Source organism: Dama dama, chromosome 1, assembly GCF_033118175.1.
Source record: "Dama dama isolate Ldn47 chromosome 1, ASM3311817v1, whole genome shotgun sequence".
Lineage (NCBI taxonomy): Eukaryota > Metazoa > Chordata > Mammalia > Artiodactyla > Cervidae > Dama > Dama dama.
This window is the reverse complement of record NC_083681.1, coordinates 48,687,739-48,709,826: the sequence shown is the minus strand read 5'-3', so window position 1 is coordinate 48,709,826 and position 22,088 is coordinate 48,687,739. Positions and strand designations below refer to the sequence as shown.

Sequence of the window (22,088 nt, the reverse complement as noted above, 5' to 3'; positions counted from 1 at the left end):
AAGAGAATCTGATGTCCCAATTAGTAAGCTTCCAATAGTCCTGCCCAGAGACTTTGGCTGTGTTCCAACCTGAGGACTCCCAGGTGTACAACACATCTGTCCCTCTGCTATTGAACATGTAGTTATTTTTCTGCTAATCATAATTCCAGGAGTATCCACAGTTGGCCCTGGATATTTACAATGATATGTCTACATTACAATGATATGAACTACATAATTGGGGAGTATTTTCTTATTTCTCACTTATTTCTCACATCTGCTCTCTAGAACGGATGTTTTGAGTCCCATTTTATTTATTTTTTTTTTTTTGTAAGAATTATTTTTATTTATTTATTTATTTTTTTTATTAGTTGGAGGCTAATCACTTCACATCATTTCAGTGGGTTTTGTCATACATTGACATGAATCAGCCATGGATCTACACGTATTCCCCATCCCGATCCCCGCTCCCACCTCCCTCTCCACCCGATTCCTCTCAGTCCTCCCAGTGCACCTCATGTATCCCACCTGGGCTGGCGATCTGTTTCACCATAGATAGTATACATGCTGTTCTTTTGAAATATCCCACCCTCACATTCTCCCACAGAGTTCAAAAGTCTGTTCTGTATTTCTGTGTCTCTTTTTCTGTTTTGCATATAGGGTTATCATTACCATCTTTCTAAATTCCATATATATGTGTTAGTATGCTGTAACGTTCTTTATCTTTCTGGCTTACTTCACTCTGTATAAGGGGCTCCAGCTTCATCCATCTCATTAGGACTGGTTCAAATGAATTCTTTTTAATGGCTGAGTAATATTCCATGGTGTATATGTACCACAGCTTCCTTATCCATTCATCTGCTGATGGGCATCTAGGTTGCTTCCATGTCCTGGCTATTACAAACAGTGCTGCAATGAACATTGGGGTGCACGTGTCTCTTTCAGATCTGGTTTCCTCAGTGTGTATGCCCAGAAGTGGGATTGCTGGGTCATATGGCAGTTCTATTTCCAGTTTTTTAAGAAATCTCCACACTGTTTTCCATAGCGGCTGTACTAGTTTGCATTCCCACCAACAGTGTAAGAGGGTTCCCTTTTCTCCACACCCTCTCCAGCATTTATTGCTTGTAGACTTTTGGATAGCAGCCATCCTGACTGGCGTGTAATGGTACCTCATTGTGGTTTTGATTTGCATTTCTCTAATAATGAGTGATGTTGAGCATCTTTTCATGTGTTTGTTAGCCATCTGTATGTCTTCTTTGGAGAAATGTCTGTTTAGTTCTTTGGCCCATTTTTTGATTGGGTCATTTATTTTTCTGGAATTGAGCTTCAGGAGTTGCTTGTATATTTTTGAGATTAATCCTTTGTCTGTTTCTTCATTTGCTATTATTTTCTCCCAATCTGAGGGCTGTCTTTTCACCTTACTTATAGTTTCCTTTGTAGTGCAAAAGCTTTTAAGTTTCATTAGGTCCCATTTGTTTAGTTTTGCTTTTATTTCCAATATTCTGGGAGGTGGGTCATAGAGGATCTTGCTGTGATTTATGTCGGAGAGTGTTTTGCCTATGTTCTCCTCTAGGAGTTTTATAGTTTCTGGTCTTACATTTAGATCTTTAATCCATTTTGAGTTTATTTTTGTGTATGGTGTTAGAAAGTGTTCTAGTTTCATTCTTTTACAAGTGGTTGACCAGTTTTCCCAGCACCACTTGTTAAAGAGGTTGTCTTTTTTCCATTGTATATCCTTGCCTCCTTTGTCAAAGATAAGGTGTCCATAGGTCCGTGGATTTATCTCTGGGCTTTCTATTCTGTTCCATTGATCTATATTTCTGTCTTTGTGCCAGTACCATACTGTCTTGATGACTGTGGCTTTGTAGTAGAGTCTGAAGTCAGGCAGGTTGATTCCTCCAGTTCCATTCTTCTTTCTCAAGATTACTTTGGCTATTCGAGGTTTTTTGTATTTCCATACAAATTGTGAAAATCTTTGGTCTAGTTCTGTGAAAAATACCGTTGGTAGCTTGATAGGGATTGCATTGAATCTATAGACTGCTTTGGGTAGAATAGCCATTTTCACAATATTCATTCTTCCAATCCATGAACACGGTATGTTTCTCCATCTGTTTGTGTCCTCTTTGATTTCTTTCATCAGTGTTTTATAGTTTTCTATGTATAGGTCTTTTGTTTCTTTAGGTAGATATACTCCTAAGTATTTTATTCTTTTTGTTGCAATGGTGAATGGTATTGTTTCCTTAATTTCTCTTTCTGTTTTTTCATTGTTAGTATATAGGAATGCAAGGGATTTCTGTGTGTTAATTTTATATCCTGCAACTTTACTATATTCATTGATTAGCTCTAGTAATTTTCTGGTAGAGTCTTTAGGGTTTTCTATGTAGAGGATCATGTCATCTGCAAACAGTGAGAGTTTCTCTTCTTCTTTTCCTATCTGGATTCCTTTTACTTCTTTTTCTGCTCAGATTGCTGTGGCCAAAACTTCCAACACTATGTTGAATAGTAGTGGTGAGAGTGGGCACCCTTGCCTTGTTCCTGATTTCAGGGGAAATGTTTTCAATTTTTCACCATTGAGGGTGATGCTTGCTGTGGGTTTGTCATATATAGCTTTTATTATGTTGAGGTATGTTCCTTCTATTCCTGCTTTTTGGAGAATTTTAATCATAAATGAGTGTTGAATTTTGTCAAAGGCTCTCTCTGCATCTATTGAGATAATCATATGGTTTTTATCTTTCAATTTGTTAATGTGGTGTATTACATCGATTGATTTGTGGATATTAAAGAATCCTTGCATTCCTGGGATAGAGCCCACTTGGTCATGGTGTATGATTTTTTTAATATGTTGTTGGATTCTGTTTGCTAGAATTTTGTTAAGGATTTTTGCATCTATGTTCATCAGTGATATTGGCCTGTAGTTTTCTTTTTTTGTGGCATCTTTGTCTTGTTTTGGAATTAGGGTGATGGTGGCCTCATAGAATGAGTTTGGAAGCTTACCTTCATCTGCAATTTTCTGGAAGAGTTTGAGTAAGATAGGTGTTAGCTCTTCTCTAAATTTTTGGTAGAATTCAGCTGTGAAGCCATCTGGTCCTGGGCTTTTGTTTGCTGGAAGAGTTTTGATTACAGTTTCGATTTCCTTGCTTGTGATGGGTCTGTTAAGATCTTCTATTTCTTCCTGGTTCAGTTTTGGAAAGTTATATTTTTCTAAGAATTTGTCCATTTCATCCAAGTTGTCCATTTTATTGGCATAGAGCTGCTGGTAGTAGTCTCTTATGATCCTTTGTATTTCAGTGTTGTCTGTTGTGATCTCTCCATTTTCATTTCTAATTTTGTTAATTTGGTTCTTCTCTCTTTGTTTCTTAATGAGTCTTGCTAATGGTTTGTCAATTTTGTTTATTTTTTCAAAAAACCAGCTTTTAGCTTTGTTGATTTTTGCTATGGTCTCTTTAGTTTCTGTTGCATTTATTTCTGCCCTGATTTTTAAGATTTCTTTCCTTCTGCTAACCCTGGGGTTCTTCATTTCTTCCTTCTCTAATTGCTTTAGGTGTAGAGTTAGGTTATTTATTTGGTTTTTTTCTTGTTTCTTGATGTAAGCCTGTAATGCTATGAACCTTCCCCTTAGCACTGCTTTTACAGTGTCCCATAGGTTTTGGGTTGTTGTGTTTTCATTTTCATTCATTTCTATACATATTTTGATTTCTTTTTTGATTTCTTCTATGATTTGTTGGTTATTCAGAAGCGTGTTATTTAGCCTCCATATGTTTGAAGTTTTAACAATTTTTTTCCTGTAATTGACATCTAATCTTACTGCACTGTGGTCAGAAAAGATGACTGGAATGAGTTCAATTTTTTTGAATTTTCCAAGACCAGATTTATGGCCCAGGATATGATCTATTCTGGAGAAGGTTCCGTGTGCACTTGAGAAAAAGGTGAAGTTGATTGTTTTGGGGTGAAATGTCCTATAGATATCAGTTAGGTCTAGCTGGTCCATTGTGTCATTTAAGGTTTGTGTTTCCTTGTTAATTTTCTATTTAGTTGATCTATCCATAGTTGTGAGTGGGGTATTAAAGTCTCCCACTATTATTGTGTTACTATTAATTACCTCTTTCATACTCGTTAGTGTTTGCCATACATATTGCGGTGCTCCTATGTTGGGTGCATATATATTTATAATTGTTATATCTTCTTCTTTGATTGATCCTTTGATCATTATGTAGTGTCCTTCTTTGTCTCTTTTCACATCCTTTATTTGAAAGTCTATTTTATCTGATACGAGTATTGCGACTCCTGCTTTCTTTTGGTCTCCTTTTGCTTGAAATATTTTTTTCCAGCCCTTCACTTTTAGTCTGTATGTGTCTCTTGCTTTGAGGTGGGTCTCTTGTAGACAGCATATATAGGGGTCTTGTTTTTGTATCCATTCAGCCAATCTTTGTCTTTTGGTTGGGGCATTCAACCCATTTACATTTAGGGTAATTATTGATAGGTGTGGTCCCGTTGCCATTTACTTTGTTGTTTTGGGTTCATGTTTATACAACCTCTCTGTGCTTCCTGTCTAGAGAAGATCCTTTAGCATTTGTTGAAGAGCTGGTTTGGTGGTGCTGAATTCTCTCAGCTTTTGCTTATCTGTAAAGCTTTTGAATTCTCCTTCATATCTGAATGAGATCCTTGCTGGATTCAGTAATCTAGGTTGTAGGTTATTCTCTTTCATTACTTTCAGTACGTCCTGCCATTCCCTTCTGGCCTGGAGGGTTTTTATTGGTAGATCAGCTGTTATCCTTATGGGAATCCCTTTGTGTGTTATTTGTTGTTTTTCCCTTGCTGCTTTTAATATTTGTTCTTTGTGTTTGATCTTTGTTAATTTGATTAACATGTGTCTTGGGATGTTTTGCCTTGGGTTTATCCTGTTTGGGACTCTCCGGGTTTCTTGGACTTGGGTGGCTATTTCCTTCCCCATTTTAGGGAAGTTTTCAGCTATTATCTCCTCGAGTATTTTCTCATGGCCTTTCTTTTTGTCTTCTTCTTCTGGAACTCCTATGATTCAAATGTTGGGGTGTTTCACAGTGTCCCAGAGGTCCCTGAGGTTGTCCTCATTTCTTTTGATCCTTTTTTCTTTTTTCCTCTCTGCTTCATTTATTTCCACCATTTTATCTTCTACCTCACTTATCCTATCTTCTGCCTCCGTTATTCTACTCTTGGTTCCCTCCAAAGTGTTTTTGATCTCATTCATTGCATTATTCATTTTTAATTGACTCTTTTTTATTTCTTCTAGGCCTTTTTTTTTTTTTTTTTTTCTTCTAGGTCTTTATTAAACATTTCTTGTATCTTTTCAATCTTTGTTTCCAGGCTATTTATCTGTAACTCCATTTTGTTTTCAAGATTTTGGATTATTGTTATTATCATTATTCTAAATTCTTCTTCAGGTAGATTCCCTATCTCCTCCTCTTTTGTTTGGCTTGGTGGGCATTTTTCATGTTCCTTTACCTGTTGGGTATTTCTTTGCCTTTTCATCTTGTTTAGATTGCTGTATCTGGAGTGGGCTTTCTGTATTCTGGAGGTCTGTGGTTCCTTTTTATTGTGGAGGATTAACCCAGTGGGTGGGGTTAGACGATTGGCTTGTCAAGGTTTCCTGGTTAGGGAAGCTTGCGTCAGTGTTCTGGTGCGTGGAACTTGATTTCTTCTCTTTGGAGAGCAATGGAGTGCCCAGTAATGAGTTTTCAGATGGGTCTATGTGTTAAGTGTGACCTTGGGCAGCCTGTATGTTGATGTTCAGGGCTATGTTCCTGCGTTGCTGGAGAATTTGCGTGGTCTGTCTTGCTCTAAAACTTATTGGCTCTTGGGTGGTGGTTGGTTTCAGTGTAGGTATGGAGGCTTTTGGACAGTCACTTATTACTTAAAGTTCCATGTAGTCAGGAGTTTTCGGGTGTTCTCAGGTTTTGGGCTTAAGTCTCCTGCCTCTGGATTTCAGTTTTATTCTTCCTGTAGTCTCAGGACTTCTCCAACTATACAGCCCTGATAAGAAAACTTCTAGGTTAATGGCTAAAAGATTCTCCCCCGTTAGGGACACCCAAAGAGGTTCACAGAGTTACATGAAGAAGAGGAGAGGGAGGAGGGAGATAGAGATGAGCAGGAGGAGAAAAAGGGGGACTCAAGAGGAGAGAGACAGATCTACGCAGCTGTCTGTTCCCAGAGTGTTCTCCGTAGCCCAGTCACCTACAAAGATTCACAGAATTGAATTGGGAAGAGAAGGGGAAAGGAGGAAATAGAGGTGTTCTGAGGTAGAAAACAGAGAGTCAAGATTGGGAGAGAATAATCTTCGGTTTAAAAATAGGGCTTCTCTTCTTTTTTTTTTTTGTAAGGTTATAGTGTATTGAAAATGAAAATTAAGGAGTAGTAGAGGAGTACTAGAGGACTTTAAAAGAAATAAGAGAAAAAGAAAAATAGAAAATAGAAGAGAAAAAGGAAAGAAAAAAAAGACGAAAAACGAAAAAAAAGAAAGAAAGCAAAAAAAAAAAAAGAAAGAAAAAAAAATTTTTTTCCCCTAATTAAAAAAAATCGTAAAAATCTATGGAAATAAAAATTAAGGAGTAATGGGGGAGTAATAGGGGATTTTAAAGGAAAATAAAAGAGAAAAAATAAAAAAGAAAAAATAAAAAAAGAAAAAAAAAAGAGAAAAAAGTAAAATTATATCTAGGAGTTTCTCTGGAGCTGTTGCAGTCAGTGTGGGTTCGGCTCAGTTTCAGATAGCTCCTCGTTCCACCTTACGCTTCTCGATATCTACAGGGCCCTTCCGGTGTAGTCGGTGTTTTCTAGAGGTATTTTAATCTGTTGCACCAGTCCCTTCTGAAGCAGTTCCCTTTGTTTATTTGGCTTCTGTTTGCTGGACTCTTCAGAGCCTCATTTCTGCCCTGACACAGGCGGGCGGAGGTGGACTCTTATTCAGGTAGCTAGTTCCGTCGCTCTGCGGGGAGGGGCTGGGGCTGCAGGGAGGGGCTGGCGCTGTGGGGACGGGCTTGCGCCGCGGGGTCGGGCTGTCGCTGCCGGGAGGGGCTGACGCTGCTTTCTCCGTCTGCGCTGCTCAGGCTCCCGGCTGTTCTATATGGGGCGCGCCCCGCGCTGCGCGAGGTTCCAGCCATCGGGTGTTCCACAAAAGGGCGGAACGAAAAGCTGCGCCCGCTCTCTGTGCCTTCCCCGTCAGAGCGGTCCAGGCAGCCAGGGGCTTGGTGGGCGCACTCTCCCCAGGTGTGGCGCGCCCACTCCCTTCCGCGGACCCAGTCTCAGTTTCCGCTGGCGCCAGTCGGGTGCGCGCGCCTTCCGCCCTCCGCGTCCCCAGCCCCAGTCCCCGCCCGCGCCTGTCGGGTGCCTGCGCCCTGTGTCTCGCCGCGACCTTCCCCTCCCCTCTGCCTCCTGCCTCCGGCGGGGCTGGGCCGGTCCGCAGCCTGCGAGCTCTTCTCTGGACTTTCTCGGTCCCTTTGTTCTGCGAACGGCCGGCAGTGTGTTCGGGCCGGTTAATTTACTCTCTCTCTTTTGGTCTCCCACAGTCCAAGTTGGCAACTCACAGAAGCTCCCTCCGATTGTCCTCAGGGCACTCAGGCCCGGACCCTACCCCAAGCAATGCCGCCTAAGAGCTCCCGGGACGGATCTCCGTCCTTAGCTCTTTTGTCTCCCTTTTTATCTTTTATATTTTGTCCTACCTCCTTTCGAAGACAATGGGCTGCTTTTCTGGGCGCCTGATGACCTCAGGTAGCGATCAGAAGTTGTTTTGCGAAGTTTGCTCTGCGTTCAGTTATTCTTTTGATGAATTTGTAGGAGAGAAAGTGGTCTCCCTGTCTTACTCCTCCACCATCTTGGCTCCTCCCGCGAGTCCCATTTTAAAGAAGAGAAAACAGCATGCCCAGAAGTACGTAGGAAGTAGAAGAAAGGGCAGTGGAGATTCTCAGATCTGTCTTATTTCTGGGCTAAAACATTGTTTGTTCAGCTTTAGCTTAAAGCAACATCCTTAAGTTCTCATTTGAACGCTCTGGGAGTAAGACCCTTACTTAAGATGTTCATTGCTTTATAGATAGGACATAAGCCAGTGTGAAACATAATCAACTCTCTACTAGACACAGGTGGTTGTGGAATACCTTGGACTCCATGTCTAATAAGCTGAGCCCTCATATCACTGGAGGAAACTATAACTTCATCAGGAATTCACAATTTTATGTATAGAAAGTCAAACTCCCAGTGAGACATAACAAGATTTGGCAAGAAAAAGGAATATGAGTTCAGAAACAAAGAGAAGAACAATTAATAGAAAAGGATCCAAAGTTGCATTTTATCATAATTAACAGTCAATAATTTTCAAATACTGTGTTCAGTGTTATCAAGGAAATAGAGAAACAGATAATAAATAAATAAGTCAAATGAGAAGATTGAGAATTTAACCAAAATGTATAAAAGAGAGAGAAAGATAAGAAGAACAAATTAGATGGATATTCCAAAACTATGAACTCAAAAGCAGAACCTAAGAAATCAGGAAAGCAGAATTACAGAGAGAAGACAAGATTATAGAATTAGAAGAAAAATTAGTAGAAAATAAAATTAAAGCTATAAGTCAAGATATATTACTAGAGAAAGAGAAATACTTCATAATGAAAAAGTGAATTAATCAAGAAGAAACATTTGCTTTAAAGCTATATGTATTTTTAGTAACTGGAAGTGAATATCTACTCTAGTTTAAAAATACACAACTTAAAAATTCAACAGTTCTAACAGGACAAATAGAATAAGCCATATTTAATAATTAAATTTTTTAGCACACTTCAAAAGCTAAAAATAAGGAAGCAAATGCACAATTTTAAGTAATAAAGTCACATAAAATTAACAGATTTGACTATAGGCACATAAAAATATAGAAATGAAACTAGATACAGATACAGAAACATTGCACTCAACATGCATAGGTCAACAAAAAGTATCTAGATTGGGTCATGAAAAATTTTCAAATTTGTAGTTCTAAAATGCATATTATAGGATACTAATAAACTGTCTGAAATGTACTGCACAATATTTCTATCAATAACAATAGCAGTGATGATGATTTGCTTGAGGAAAAATAATGATGATGATACAGTTGAAGGTCATAAAACCGAGTCCTTAACAGATACCAAGCCCCTTGTAAAGGTCATTATATAAAGGTATCCATTATATTATACTATGACAACCATCATCCTTAGTTCTCAAAGAGACATGTATTATTCTTTTATAATTAAAGATCAGGCAGCTTAATTTGTGCAAATCATTGTTTTGCAAATGTAGATAAGAAATGGCAAGAACAAGTTTTGAACCAAGCTCATTTCACTCCAAAACTCCTGCATGTGATAAAATTCCTCAATGATTTTTTTTTCCTATCCATTGAAATCTGCCTTTTCTAGTCAATATTCCTAGCAAACAATTGATTATTTGTAGTCATTAATGAATGGCATGCAAATGTAGTTTCTCCATTACATATTATCATTGGCATATGAGCATCTTAATAAGGAACAAAAAAACCCCTAACTTTCTATGAAAAAAAGCAAAGATACTTTGGGAAACAAATACAATAAGAATCTTAGCTTCCATAGTTTCTGTCCAGGTTTCTTAGACCTCTCTCCTTATTAGGTCAAAGTGTTATTGTTTGTTCAGTCAGTAAAATAATTTAACAAACTTTAGAATAGTATTATCTAGAGTAATTCTAGAACTTGCCTCCACATTCATAACATTTATAAAATGGCCCAAACACCAAAGTTTTATTACTCAAGTAAAGACATTAAACGAATACCTAACATAAAAGATAAGCATAGTATTGTATTCCCTAATCCTAGATTTGTTGGAGCAGAAGATTTTATGTGATGAGAATCACCAATATGAAAGCATGAATAAATAGAAATAGGCTTCAGGAAGAAGGTATTTATGTGAATTTCTGTATATATTTGACCAGAAGATATGCAAGGGACAGATTTTGATGGGATAAGTAAATTCTAGAGAAGATTTTACAATAGTTGGTGAATGTAGAAGAAACTTACTATATTAAGGTGGTGGATCCTCAAGTTCTAAGAATGAAAGAATCCATGCAAGTATTACAGGATGCTTGGATTTAAAAAAGATCTCTACAGTTGTCTGTTTCAGCCAAACCTGGTCCTGGTGATGAGGAAAATCATCTTGTCTGACTTTTCAGTATAAAAGCATTCAGTCTTTGAGAGCCTTATGCTTTATTTCCCTCAATTTCTTCTTACTTCATTTGGACTTAAGTCCAATGCCCTGTGAACTTTCTAAAACAATCACTTATTTGTTTATTAAAGTATTCATCATCAAGTAAGATGATACTTCAAGCCACTAACTAGTTTTGCAGATCACATATGCCCAAGACATGAGACGTTAAATCCACAGGAGAACCTAGTTCTATCAAATATCAAGCCTGATCTTTGGAACAGAATGTTTTTGCTACCTTATCTCGGATGTGCTTGGTCTTCACCCCATAGACAAATGGATTGAGGAAAGGTGGTACCAATAGGTAAAGGTTGGACAAGGTGATATGGATATATGATGGGATATAAGACCCAGACCTGTGTGTAAAGAAGGAGAAGAAAGCAAGGAGATAGAACTGGAAGAAGACACATATGTGGGGAATACATGTATTGAATGCCTTAAGCCGTGCCTCTTTCTGGGGCAGATGGAAGACAGTGATAAATATCTTTGTATAAGAGAGGGTGATCAAAATGAAGTCAAGGCCACCGACAATAAAAGCCCCAAGGAGACCGTAGAATTTATTGATGTAAACATCTTCAGTGGCAAGCTTCACCAGGGCCATATGTTCACAGTAAGTGTGGGGTATTAACTTGGTTCTGTAAAGTTTCAAACGACACTTTATGAGCAGTAGGCATGGGATAACAAGGATGGCTGGCCGCAATGTCACTCCAACTCCAATGTTAGTGACTAGTTGTTGAGAGAATATGGTAGCATGCCTCAAAGGATAACAGATTGCTACATAGTGGTCCAGAGCCATAGCCAGCAGGACTCCCGATTCAATACCCTGAAATGTGTGGATGAGCCACATCTGAAAGAGGCAAGCATCAAAATAGATCTCTGACAAGTGAAACCAAAAAGTTCCAAGCATCTTGGGGACAATGCTGTTGCTAAGTGCAATGTCTGTGGCTCCCAACATGGCCAGGAAGATATACATAGGCTCATGGAGACTGGGTTCAGATTTAATGATGATCAAAAGTAGAGAATTTCCCATCAAAGCAATGATGTACATTGCACAGAATGGAATCCCTATCCAACACTGTACAGTTTCTAGGCCAGGGATCCCAATAAAGGTCAGCACAGAGGGCATAAACACAGTGTCATTCATAATAGACATGACAGCTTAGGGGTCATCTTAGCGAGGGGGCACTATTGATCAAACTCTGAATCTCTCTACTCTCATATACCTATGCTATTTTCAGCCAGTCACTCAACTACTGAATGACAGAAATAAGAGGACTGCTTCATCAGCTCATTTATCATTTTTTTCCAATAATGAGAAAATGACAATATTGAGACCTATGGAAAGGTATTCACTTTAGTGAAATACTGGTATTTCACCAGTATTCACTTTAGCACAATTATCTCTCCATATTCTGTGCCATCCACAGCATAAAAACTGAGTATTTGGACTCCATGCCTATGATGGGGCCCATGTGATTGGGCTTTTCTGTCATTCTCCTCTTCCTATCACACTCCATTTTCTCTTTTGTTTTTTAATGTTTCATTAAAATCAGGGGAAAAAAAGAAAATGAAAAAAGGAAAAAAATGGAACAATACATTATACAGAAAGACATCAAAATCCTTCGGTCTCACTTTTCTTTCCTCTCAGCTTTCTCCCGACTCTTTGCTGTCCTTTCACTGTAGCAGGTCTTGTTGTTTCCACAGAACAATCCAGTACTAAAAATAACAAATGTCTCCTTACCATGAAGTTCCTTCTCAGCAAAGAATTTTCAAATGTGAACTTGCTTCAGTGCTCAGACATCAGATCAACAATGGCAACTGCACATTTTTTTTTTTTTTTTTTTTTTATGATCTTGGGAATTCTGACATAGGACACAAGTCTTATATCTCCACTTCTCAGGTTTTTAGTATCTACAGTCCTTGATCTGTCTCTCTACCACACATTCTGCCATTTGAAAGTATTAGTTAGTAAAATTAATAGGGTTAGAAAGTTCATGATGGAGGAGAAGAGAGCCCTTGGATGTTTCACCAGGAGAGCAATGAGAAAATGCTGATGAGGTTTGGTGTAAGGTTGAGTGAATAATGTTTCTTCTATGAAGGCTGAAACACAAAAAGTATAGAGTGGTCCTCTTGGAGAATTGTTCAAGATGTTCTCTGGAGAATAGCTAAAAAACACATGAGCACATTCAGGTGGAATTGTCTTGGGAGTCAGCAGGAACAGAAAAAGAAATTACTGAAATTAAATCTCATTGCAATACAAAGGCTGTTGCTAGGAACACTTGACACTTTCCAGTAACTAAACATTGGTAATGAACTATAAAGTTCAGCCGTAAGGATAACAAGAGCATGGGTCAATGAATATATATATATATATATATTTGACGTTAAAGTAGAAAAGTTGCATAGTAGTTAGTTATTGAAGTCTAAATCAAGCTGTTTGATACCTTTTTAAAGTGCGGTTGTTCTAAACTATGCAAAACATTTCTCCATCAATCAAGTCATCACCTCCAAATAGTTTTCTGAGTGCTTCTCTAGCCCCAAACAACCCTTATTTCTACTCATAGTATTTAAATTTGAAATGTATTGTAGATTGTTCTATCAAATCTCCCTTTCATGCAGAATTCAGTATAGCTTCCTGACAGCTGACTGTGTATATGTTGATGCTTTCCACAACTATGTGCGTAATTACTGTGCAACTCTTACAAGAAGTTGAGCTTATATTGAGCTAACGTCTTCCCTGTAACCCTGTCTTCTTTTTTGAACTCTGTATCTTCAGATATAAGAGCTGAAGATACATAGTTTTCAAATCATTTAAAATCTTCTCTCATTTAACTAAAACATCTGCAGGTCTACTCAGCATCTCCAATAGCCTGATGCTCACTGCCCTTAACCTCTTGATCTCCCAAAGCAGACTCTCAAATTTATTATTGCTGTTTTTTCATTGTAGTTCCTAGAACTTCAAAGTCAGACGATACCAAAATGTATTAACACTTATTTTTTTGACTTGGGATTTTATTTTTTCTGCAATTTCCATTAATTGTTTTGTACTTGTGTCTGTCTTCAAGATATAATATCATCTCCACTTAACTTAGGACACATTCCTAACTATCCACTTAGTTTCCATAAGCAGGAGAGAGAAGTGGCAAGTTGTTCTTTGCTGGTCCTAGCTATAAAAAGAAATTGTTCTTTGCAAGAGAAGGTTGTTCTTTGCTGGTCTTAGTTATGAAAAACTTGTGTGGAGCATCATTTTCCCTGCTGACCAAATTCATTAAACTTTTGCAATTTCAGAGAGTTATTTATTTATTTTTTATAACTCCATGAGACAAAGAAGGAGGTTCAGGGCCAGAAGGAAATGAACATTTCTTGGCATACTCTTCTCATTCAATTTCCAGGAGACTGGATGTATCCAGTCCAGGAAGAGATGACAATGTTGTCTTTATCAAAGAGTGCAATTGTGCTTCCCAGAGCACTGAAATTGGTATTCCTCTTATTCTCACATAGGTGACACAGAAAAGAAACACCAAGTTGGAAAGACTCATAGAGTAGGACTCCGTTCAATGACTGAGAACATTGGCCTACTTTATCTCATGCTTTTTAAGGAGAGGCAATTGGAAATAAAGCAAACAACTGCTCCTTCTTCTTCTTTTTTTTTTTTTTTTTCCCATAATGTTGTTATTATTATTTTTTCCCAATTATTTTTATTAGTTGGAGGCTAATTACTTTACAATATTGGAGTGGTTTTTGCCATACATTGACATGAATCAGCTATGGATTTACATGTGTTCCCCATCCTGAACCCACCTCCCACCTTCCTCTCCATCCCATCCCTCTGGGTCATCCCAGTGTACCAGCCCCGAGCACTTGTCTCATGCATCCAACCTGGATGCAAGACAGAGAAAGAGACACAGATGTATAGAACAGACTTTGGGACTCTATGGGAGAAGGCAAGGGTGGGATGATCTGAGAGAACGGCATCGAGACATGTATATTATCAAGTGTGAAACAGATTGCCAGCCCAACTGCCTCTTCTTATTTACTCCACTTATTTACTCTTGACCATTCAGCATCATTCTAAAGATTCCCAGATGCATATCAGTGATCTAGGCAGTAGTGTGTTTGCAAATGGTAGGGCAGATGGGGCTTTGTTGCTTAGCAAGTTCTTTAAGGAGCTTCCTAGGTGGCACTAGTGTTAAAGAACCCATCTGACAATACAGAAGACAGACATAAGAAATACGGGTTTGATCCCTGGGTCAGGAAGATCCCCTGGAGAAGGGCATGGCAACCCACTCCAGTATTCTTGCCTGGAGAATCCTCTGGACAGAGGAGACCTGCAAGCTAGAGTGCATAGGGTCACAAAGAGTCTGACATGACTGAAGCCTCTTAGCAAGTATGCAAGCTCTGTAAGAAGTAAGACTTGCAAAGATGAAGGGAAAAAGAAGTCAGCAGTGCATAGATTGGGTACTTCCTGTCTCAAGAGATAGGAGGTTAAAGAGATAGGTCTTATCAGAAATGGAGATCTAGACTTTTCCCACAACATCTTGATCACAGGAACTTCTGTATGCTTAAATATATTTTGTTGCTCAGTCGCTCAGTAGTGTCTCTTTGCAACACCATGAACTGCAGCACACCAGGCCTGCTTATCCTTCGCCATACCCAGGGCATGCTCAAACTCATGTCCATTGATTTGGTGATGCCATCTAACCATCTTGTCCTCTGTTGTCCCTTTCTCCTCCTTCCCTCAATCTTTCCCAGGATCAGGTATTTTTTTTTTTTCCCAATGAGTCAGGTCTTTGCATCCGGTAGCCAAAGTATTGGAGCTTCAGCTTCAGCATCAGTCCTTTCGATGAACATTCAGGACTGATTTCCTTTAGGATGGACTGGTTTGGTCTCCTTGTAGTCCAAGAGACACTCAAGAGTGTTCTCCAACACCAGAGTTCAAAATCATGGGTTCTCATGTGGCACTCAGCCTTCTTATGGTCCAACTCTCACATCCATACATGACTACTGGAAAAAACAGCTTTGACTGTACAGACCTTTGTCAGCAGAGTAATGTCTCTGCTTTTTAATAGCTGTCTAGGTAGGCCATAGCTGTTCTTCCATGGAGCAAGTGTCTTTAATTTCATGGCTGCAGTCACCATCTGCAGTGATTTTGGAGCCCAAGAAAATAAAGTCTGTTACTGTTTCCATTGTTTCCCCATTTATTTGCAATGAAGTGAGGGGACTGGATGCCATGATAACCAATTTTTGAATGTCAGCTCCCAGTCTGGTTTTTGCTGACTGTATAGTGTTTCTCCATCTTTAGCTACAAGGAATATGATTAATCTGATTTCAGTATTGACCATCTGGTGATGTATATGTGTAGAGTCGTCTCTTGTGTTGTTGGAAGAAGGTGTTTGCTATAACAGTGTTTGTTATAACCAGTGCATTCTCTTGGCAAAACTTTGTTAGGATCAGCCCTGCTTCATTTTGTATTCCAAGGCCAAACTTGACTGTTCCTCCAGGTATCTCTTGACTTCTTACTTTTGCATTCCAGACCCCTATGATGGAAAAAAAAAAAAAAAATTGGTGTTATTTCCAGAAGGTCTAATATTAGGAAGTAATTTAACACTGAATACAATAGTACTTATATCCTATGTGAAAACAACTTTCTTGTCAAACCCCTATGAGCAAAGCACAGGAGAACAAGGAAACTGAAAAGTTGAATTTAGAGCAGGAATTGCTTTGTTGCAAGGATGAAGCAAAGAATGTGAGCAACTCATGTTCAAACTGGAATTCCATCACCTCATCTAGCTTTGTTCATTGTGATACTTCCTAAGACCCACTTGACTTCTTCACATTCCAGGATGTCTGGCTCTAGGTGAGTGATCACACCATTGTGATATACTCAGTCATGAAGAGCTTTTTTCTATAGTTCTTCTGTGTGTTCTTGTCACCTCTTCTTAATATCTTCTGCACTCATCTCACATGCTAGTAAAGTAATGCTCAAAATTCTCTCAGCCAGACTTCAGCAATATGTGAACTGTGAAGTTCCAGATGTTCAATCTGGTTTTAGAAAAGGCAGAGGAACCAGAGATCAAATTGCCAACATTCACTGGATCATCGAAAAAGAAAGAGAGTTCCAGAAAAGTATCTATTTCTACTTTATTGACTATGCCAAAGCCTTTGACTATGTGGATCACAATAAACTACAGAAAATCCTGAAAGAGATGTGAATACCAGATCACCTGACCTGCCTCTTGAGAAACCTGTATGCAGGTCAGGAAACAGCAGTTAGAACTGGACATTGACCAACAGACTGGTTCCAAATAGGAAAAGGAGTACGTGAAGGCCGTATATTGTCACCCTGCTTATTTAACTTCTATGCAGAGTACATCATGAGAAACACTGGGCTGGAAGAAGCACAAGCTGGAATCAAGATTGCCGGGTGAAATATCAATAACCTCAGATATGCAGATGACACCACCCTTATGGCAAAAAGTGAAGAAGAACTAAAAAGCCTCTTGATGAAAGTTAAAGAGGAGAGTGAAAAAGTTAGCTTAAAGTACAACATTCAGAAAACTAAGGTCATGGTATCCGGTCCCATCACTTCATGGGAAATAGATGGGGAAACAGTGGAAACAGTGTCTGACTTTATTTTTCTGGGCTCCTAAATCACTGCAGATGATGATTGCAGACATGAAATTAAAAGACACTTGCTCCTTGGAAGGAAAGTTATGACCAACCTAGGTAGCAAATTAAAAATCAGAGACATTATTTTGCCAACCATTGTCCGTCTAGTCAAGGGTATGGTTTTTCCAGTGGTCATGTATGGATGTGAGAGTTGGACTATAAAGAAAGCTGATCACAGAAGAATTGATGCTTTTCAACTGTGGGGTTGGAGAAGACTCTTGAGAGTCCCTTGGATTGCAAGGAAATCCAACCAGTCCATCCTAAAGGAGATCAGTCCTGGGTGTTCATTGGAGGGACTGATGTTGAAGCTGAAACTCCAATACTTTGGCCACCTGATGTGGAGAGCTGACTCATTTGAAAAGACCCTGATGCTGGGAAAGATTGAGGGCAGGACGAGAAGGGGAAGACAGAGGATGAGATGGTTGGATGGCATCACCGACACAATGGACATGGGTTCAGGTGGACTCCAGGAGTTGCTGATGGACAGGGAGGCCTGGTATGCTGTGGTTCATGGGGTCGCAAAGAGTCTGACATGACTGAGCAACTGAACTGAACTGATTATTTATTTGAAAATGGTAACTAAAATCACCAAGAACTACTATTATAAATGTACCATATGGCGAAAATGATGAGAAGCTATATCAAATATTAGTAAAGATGTCCAGTAGTAAAGATTCTTATATTCTGCCAGTGAATATAATTGAACCAACATTTAGAAATGCATTACACCACTTGCTAACATTGGTAGTACCCTATGAATTAGCAATATGACTTTTAGGTGCAGAAATCGTCACTCTAAGTGCACCAAGATACATACACAAGAATGTTTAAAATTGTGTTCTTCATAATCAAGTCTTCTCAATGCCCATATACACAGAATGGGTAAAGAAGCTGTAGTATATTCATACCAGAGTACATTATGCAGCAAGGAACATGAGCATGATAGATGTACAAAAAATAATCTATTCAAAAATTCACAAGAAGTAAAACAGAAAAAAAAATCAATACTATGTACTTCCAATTATATTAAATTGAAAAATCAGCAAAACTAAACTATAAGGTTTAAGAATGCATGCTTAGGTTGTTGACATATATAGAAAAATGTATAATTACTTTAGCTATTAATATAGATTATCTTTAGGAACAGTGAGAGACTGTAATGGTGAAGGAACACAACACAAGACTTGTGAGGAATGAGAAATTGTTTCTTCATCTAGAAGTTATTTTCATGAACTTTATAAAAATTGGTTATTTACACTCTTCTGTATGAGAATTATATTTCAAAAATCAAAGAAAATATACCTGCACTAGTGGTTATATTACTTTCTTCTAATCACCTGAATCAATGTTTAAATTCTAACTATTTATTCTTATGAAAGGTAAGGTAATTACTTTGCTTGTATTTTCTCTGGAACTGTCAAATCTTACTAATTGACCTATTTCTAATCTTCTATTTTAGAGACAAAAAATAGTTGCTTGATTATTACACCTTGTTATTGGTCTCTTTAGCTAATTAGAGGCTTAAAAAACGTGACTGTCAACACACAGTCATATTATACCCTACATATCTCATTTGAAAACTACTTTTTGTGTATGATGATGTACCTTTATGGTTAATGTTGTGTGTCTTTTCTCATACTCCAGAAGATAAATGAAGCCAGGCATTCTGATGCATATGGAATGTGTTTGTTTTTTCTGTTGATAGAGCTAGGTTGATTTTTCTTATTGAGCTTTTTAAATGTATGTGCTTTTTCTAGTATAATTTATGCACTTTGGCAAATTTTTGCACTTCATATTTTGGAATATGGTTCTCCCAAATCCTGCATAATTAATTGGTTATTGTCATCACATTCCATTTGCCTTGGTTTCTTATTCAGGGATATCACAAATTTTATCTTCATTCTGTGCACATTACATGCTATAACCTCTTGGGGAGAATAGAATATTTGCTATTTTACTTCTTCTGAGAGGTGGATGTCTTCATCAGTTATTCATTATGCACTATGGTTGCCACAGCTTTTTGAAACATTTAATGCTGTAACAGATTTAAAAGTAATTAAGTTTTTGTTACCTCATTAAAGAAATTTTTGTACATCTGAGATTCACTAACATATTGCTTTATTAATTCCCTCAGTGTATTTTTCCTTTCTTCATATACCTCAGGTTTATAAAAATTGTATTAAACACTTAGTCCAGGACTTCCCTGGCAGTCCAGTGGTTAAGACTCGGCCCTTTTAATACAGGGGGCAGGGGTTCAATCCTTGGTCCAGAGCAAACATTCCAAAGATTCCACATGCTGCTCAGTATCTAATCTACCTGAGGTCAGTTGCAAAAGTACATCATGACACAAGTTCATCCTGCTTTATTCAACAAAATTATTTCTTCCAAAATAATTACCTGCTTCTGCCTCTTAAATGACATGATTCCTTTCTCTTTCTTTCTCTTTTTTTTGTAGTGAAATGTTGGGTTATTTCTTTCTTTGACTATGCGTTAGTTTACAACTACATATTCAGATATCTCTCTTTGTTTAATGTGTTTTTCTTAAAAGTTTTTTTATTACCCTAAAGTCTCTTTATTTGTTGGCTTTGAATACCATTGATCAACAGTAAGAAAATGTCTTAGTTGTTCATTATTCAATGCCATTTTTCTGAAGTCTGAAGAAGCCTCAAGCATTACCTTACTGTTGATAAAAGCACCAATTAGACACAGTTCCTCTACTCAAGATACCTGCAGCACAAAATTTCTAAATGCAGTGAAAATGTATTTATATATGGGTTCAATGCTAGAACTAAAGCTCTAATTTCAAGCAAATCTCAAATTGGGTAAAATTATTAAAATATTTCTCTCTGGAAGGATGTTTTCTATTTAGATACTGATTGGATTTTTGGCTAAAAAAATGTATATTTTTGAATATGCTGAAATTTTCGATTAGTATTTTTTAATGCATGCTTTCCTGTGAAAACTCCTCAGTGTTGATAGAATTTGGTCAGCATCATACAGATTTTATATTTCTGATATTGATATTACTAATCTTACATAGTTTATATATCTATCAGTTATTCAGAGAAAGTAGACAAAAATAGATAAGTAATTTTAAAAAGTCAAAATATTGATTCATAAACAAATATTAGAAAGTGAAACATAACTAGAATTATAGCTTTGAATTGGTTTAGCAACCTGAAAATATTGATATATTTCATGGTGCTTGAAAATTACTGGAAATGAAGTGCTGTTTTCCGCAATTTTGCTGTCAATATGTATTGTTAGAAGGGAAATTCTAGGCTTAAATAAACAGGACCAAACAAGAGTAACAGAAACAATTCAAAATGTCAGCATAAGAGAGCTTATTCTTTATGTGAATAGCAAACCCAAGTTTTTAAGTATTTGAGGATTTATTAAATTATCAGCATTTGAGCTTTAAAGATTGTTTTCAGTTGTAGATATTTGTTCATGATGTAACTTCTCACCATATTAAAGTTGCTACTTTAAACTAACCTAAAATCTCACCAGAAGGAGCCACTAATGATCAGGACGTCTTTTGGAGAAGATCATTTTCAGGACATGGTCACGGATTTGTTTGGTCTTCACTCCATAGACGATTGGGTTGAGAAAAGGTGGAACTAACAGGTAAAGGCTAGATAAAAGGATATGAACGTATGGTGGTATGTGAGAACCAAACCTGTGAGTGAAGAAAGAGAAGAAGCCAAGGAGGTAGAACTGCAGGAAGACACAAATATGAGCGATGCAGGTATTGAAGGCTTTCACTCTTGCCTCCTTATGGGGTAGTTGAAAGACAGTGACAAAGATCTGAACATAGGACAAAGTGATAAAGCTGATGTCAAATCCTAAGATAGTGAAGGCAACAAACAGACCTAATATCTTGTTGATCCGTATATCTTCAGTAGCCAGCTTCACAATGGCCATGTGCTCACAGTAAGAGTGGGAGATGACTGTGGTTCGGTAGAATTTAAGACGATATTTGATAAGCACTATGCATGGTGCTACAAGAACGACAGCCCTGAGTATCACAGCAATTCCAATGTAAGTCAAGAGATTTTGGGAGAAGATACTGCCATGTCTCAAGGGGTTACAGATGGCCACATAGCGATCTAGGGCCATGGCCAGTAAAACACCTGATTCAATTGCCTGGAATGAGTGGATAAGACACATTTGTAGAAGACAGACATCAAAGGAAATCTCTGTCAAATGAAACCAAAAGATGCCTAACATTTTGGGAAGAATACACGTGCTAAGTGCAATGTCTGTAGCTCCCAACATGGCCAGAAAAATGTACATTGGACTATGAAGGCTGTTTTCATATTTGATTATCACTAAAATTAGAGTATTCCCAGTCATTGCCATAAGGTACATGAAACAGAATGGAATCCCAATCCAACACTGCACGGACTGCAGGCCAGGAATCCCAATGAGCGTTAGTACAGAGGGCATGAAGACTGAGCCATTGGGTCTGAACATGGTGATCTGAATAGTGGAATCAAGAAGTACTCCTTCTATGTCATCTTTTAATTCCTGTTAAGACTGCAAAATTAAAAATTAGAGTGAATATTTTTGGCAAAATATACTTCAGTGAGATTAGGGGGATACCGTCTTACTTTCTCTGCCCAATGACTCCTCTGTAATTTTCCATCTTTTTTCTCAATGTCTTTAAGTAACCAATCATCAGATTTTTATGTTTCTGCATGCCTTTTTTTTTTTTTTTTCAGGGAGAAAAATTAAGTGGACTGTACAACTTCTTCCTGGTCCATGACTACTGACAGAGATTCCCCTTAGCTTGTGCTTTTGTGCTTGCTAATCATCATCAGTGCTTTTTTTCTTTCTTTGTCACCTACCAATTGGAATTCAGGGAAAAATTCATTTAATTCAAAGTAATGAATTTGAAGACTAGACTGTATCTAGTCTGGCATAAAGGATCTATAGTAGTGGTAAGTCGTTCTGTTTGATCATAATTGGAAAGCAAGTTTGATTAGAATATTTTTCAGTTTTGCAGCTTGTTATTTTTTTTTTTCTCTTAAATTGGTTTCTTCTAGGCCAGATTCCTCTGAAATACACTGTCTCAGAGTGCTTTCAACTAATTATTCAAACCTTCAGTGTTTTCCCAAAAATGAGTCACACATCTTTACCTTCCTCTATTTAAGCTCTCAGAAAATAAATCCATTACTTTTAAATTCATGGGTGTTATCCCCTTATCCTTAGCA

At 37.8% G+C, this 22,088-nt stretch overlaps 2 protein-coding genes across 2 annotated transcripts; both read right to left on the bottom strand.

Annotated features, from left to right (window-relative positions):
• Positions 1–10,405: 10,405 nt before the first annotated feature.
• LOC133054151 (olfactory receptor 52A1-like) lies at positions 10,406–11,356 on the bottom strand. Its single transcript, XM_061138867.1, has one exon. The coding sequence runs from the start codon at positions 11,354–11,356 to the stop codon at positions 10,406–10,408; it is 951 nt and encodes a 316-aa protein (XP_060994850.1).
• A 9,035-nt stretch (positions 11,357–20,391) lies between these two features.
• Positions 20,392–21,348, bottom strand: LOC133056321 (olfactory receptor 52A5-like). The gene has a single exon (XM_061141551.1). The coding sequence runs from the start codon at positions 21,346–21,348 to the stop codon at positions 20,392–20,394; it is 957 nt and encodes a 318-aa protein (XP_060997534.1).
• Between the last annotated feature and the right edge of the window lie 740 nt (positions 21,349–22,088).

Excerpts from the sequence above, each read along its gene's own strand:
- LOC133054151 (XM_061138867.1), bottom strand. The coding sequence starts at position 11,356 with ATGTCTATTATGAATGACACTGTGTTTATGCCCTCTGTGCTGACCTTT.
- LOC133056321 (XM_061141551.1), bottom strand. The coding sequence starts at position 21,348 with ATGTTCAGACCCAATGGCTCAGTCTTCATGCCCTCTGTACTAACGCTC.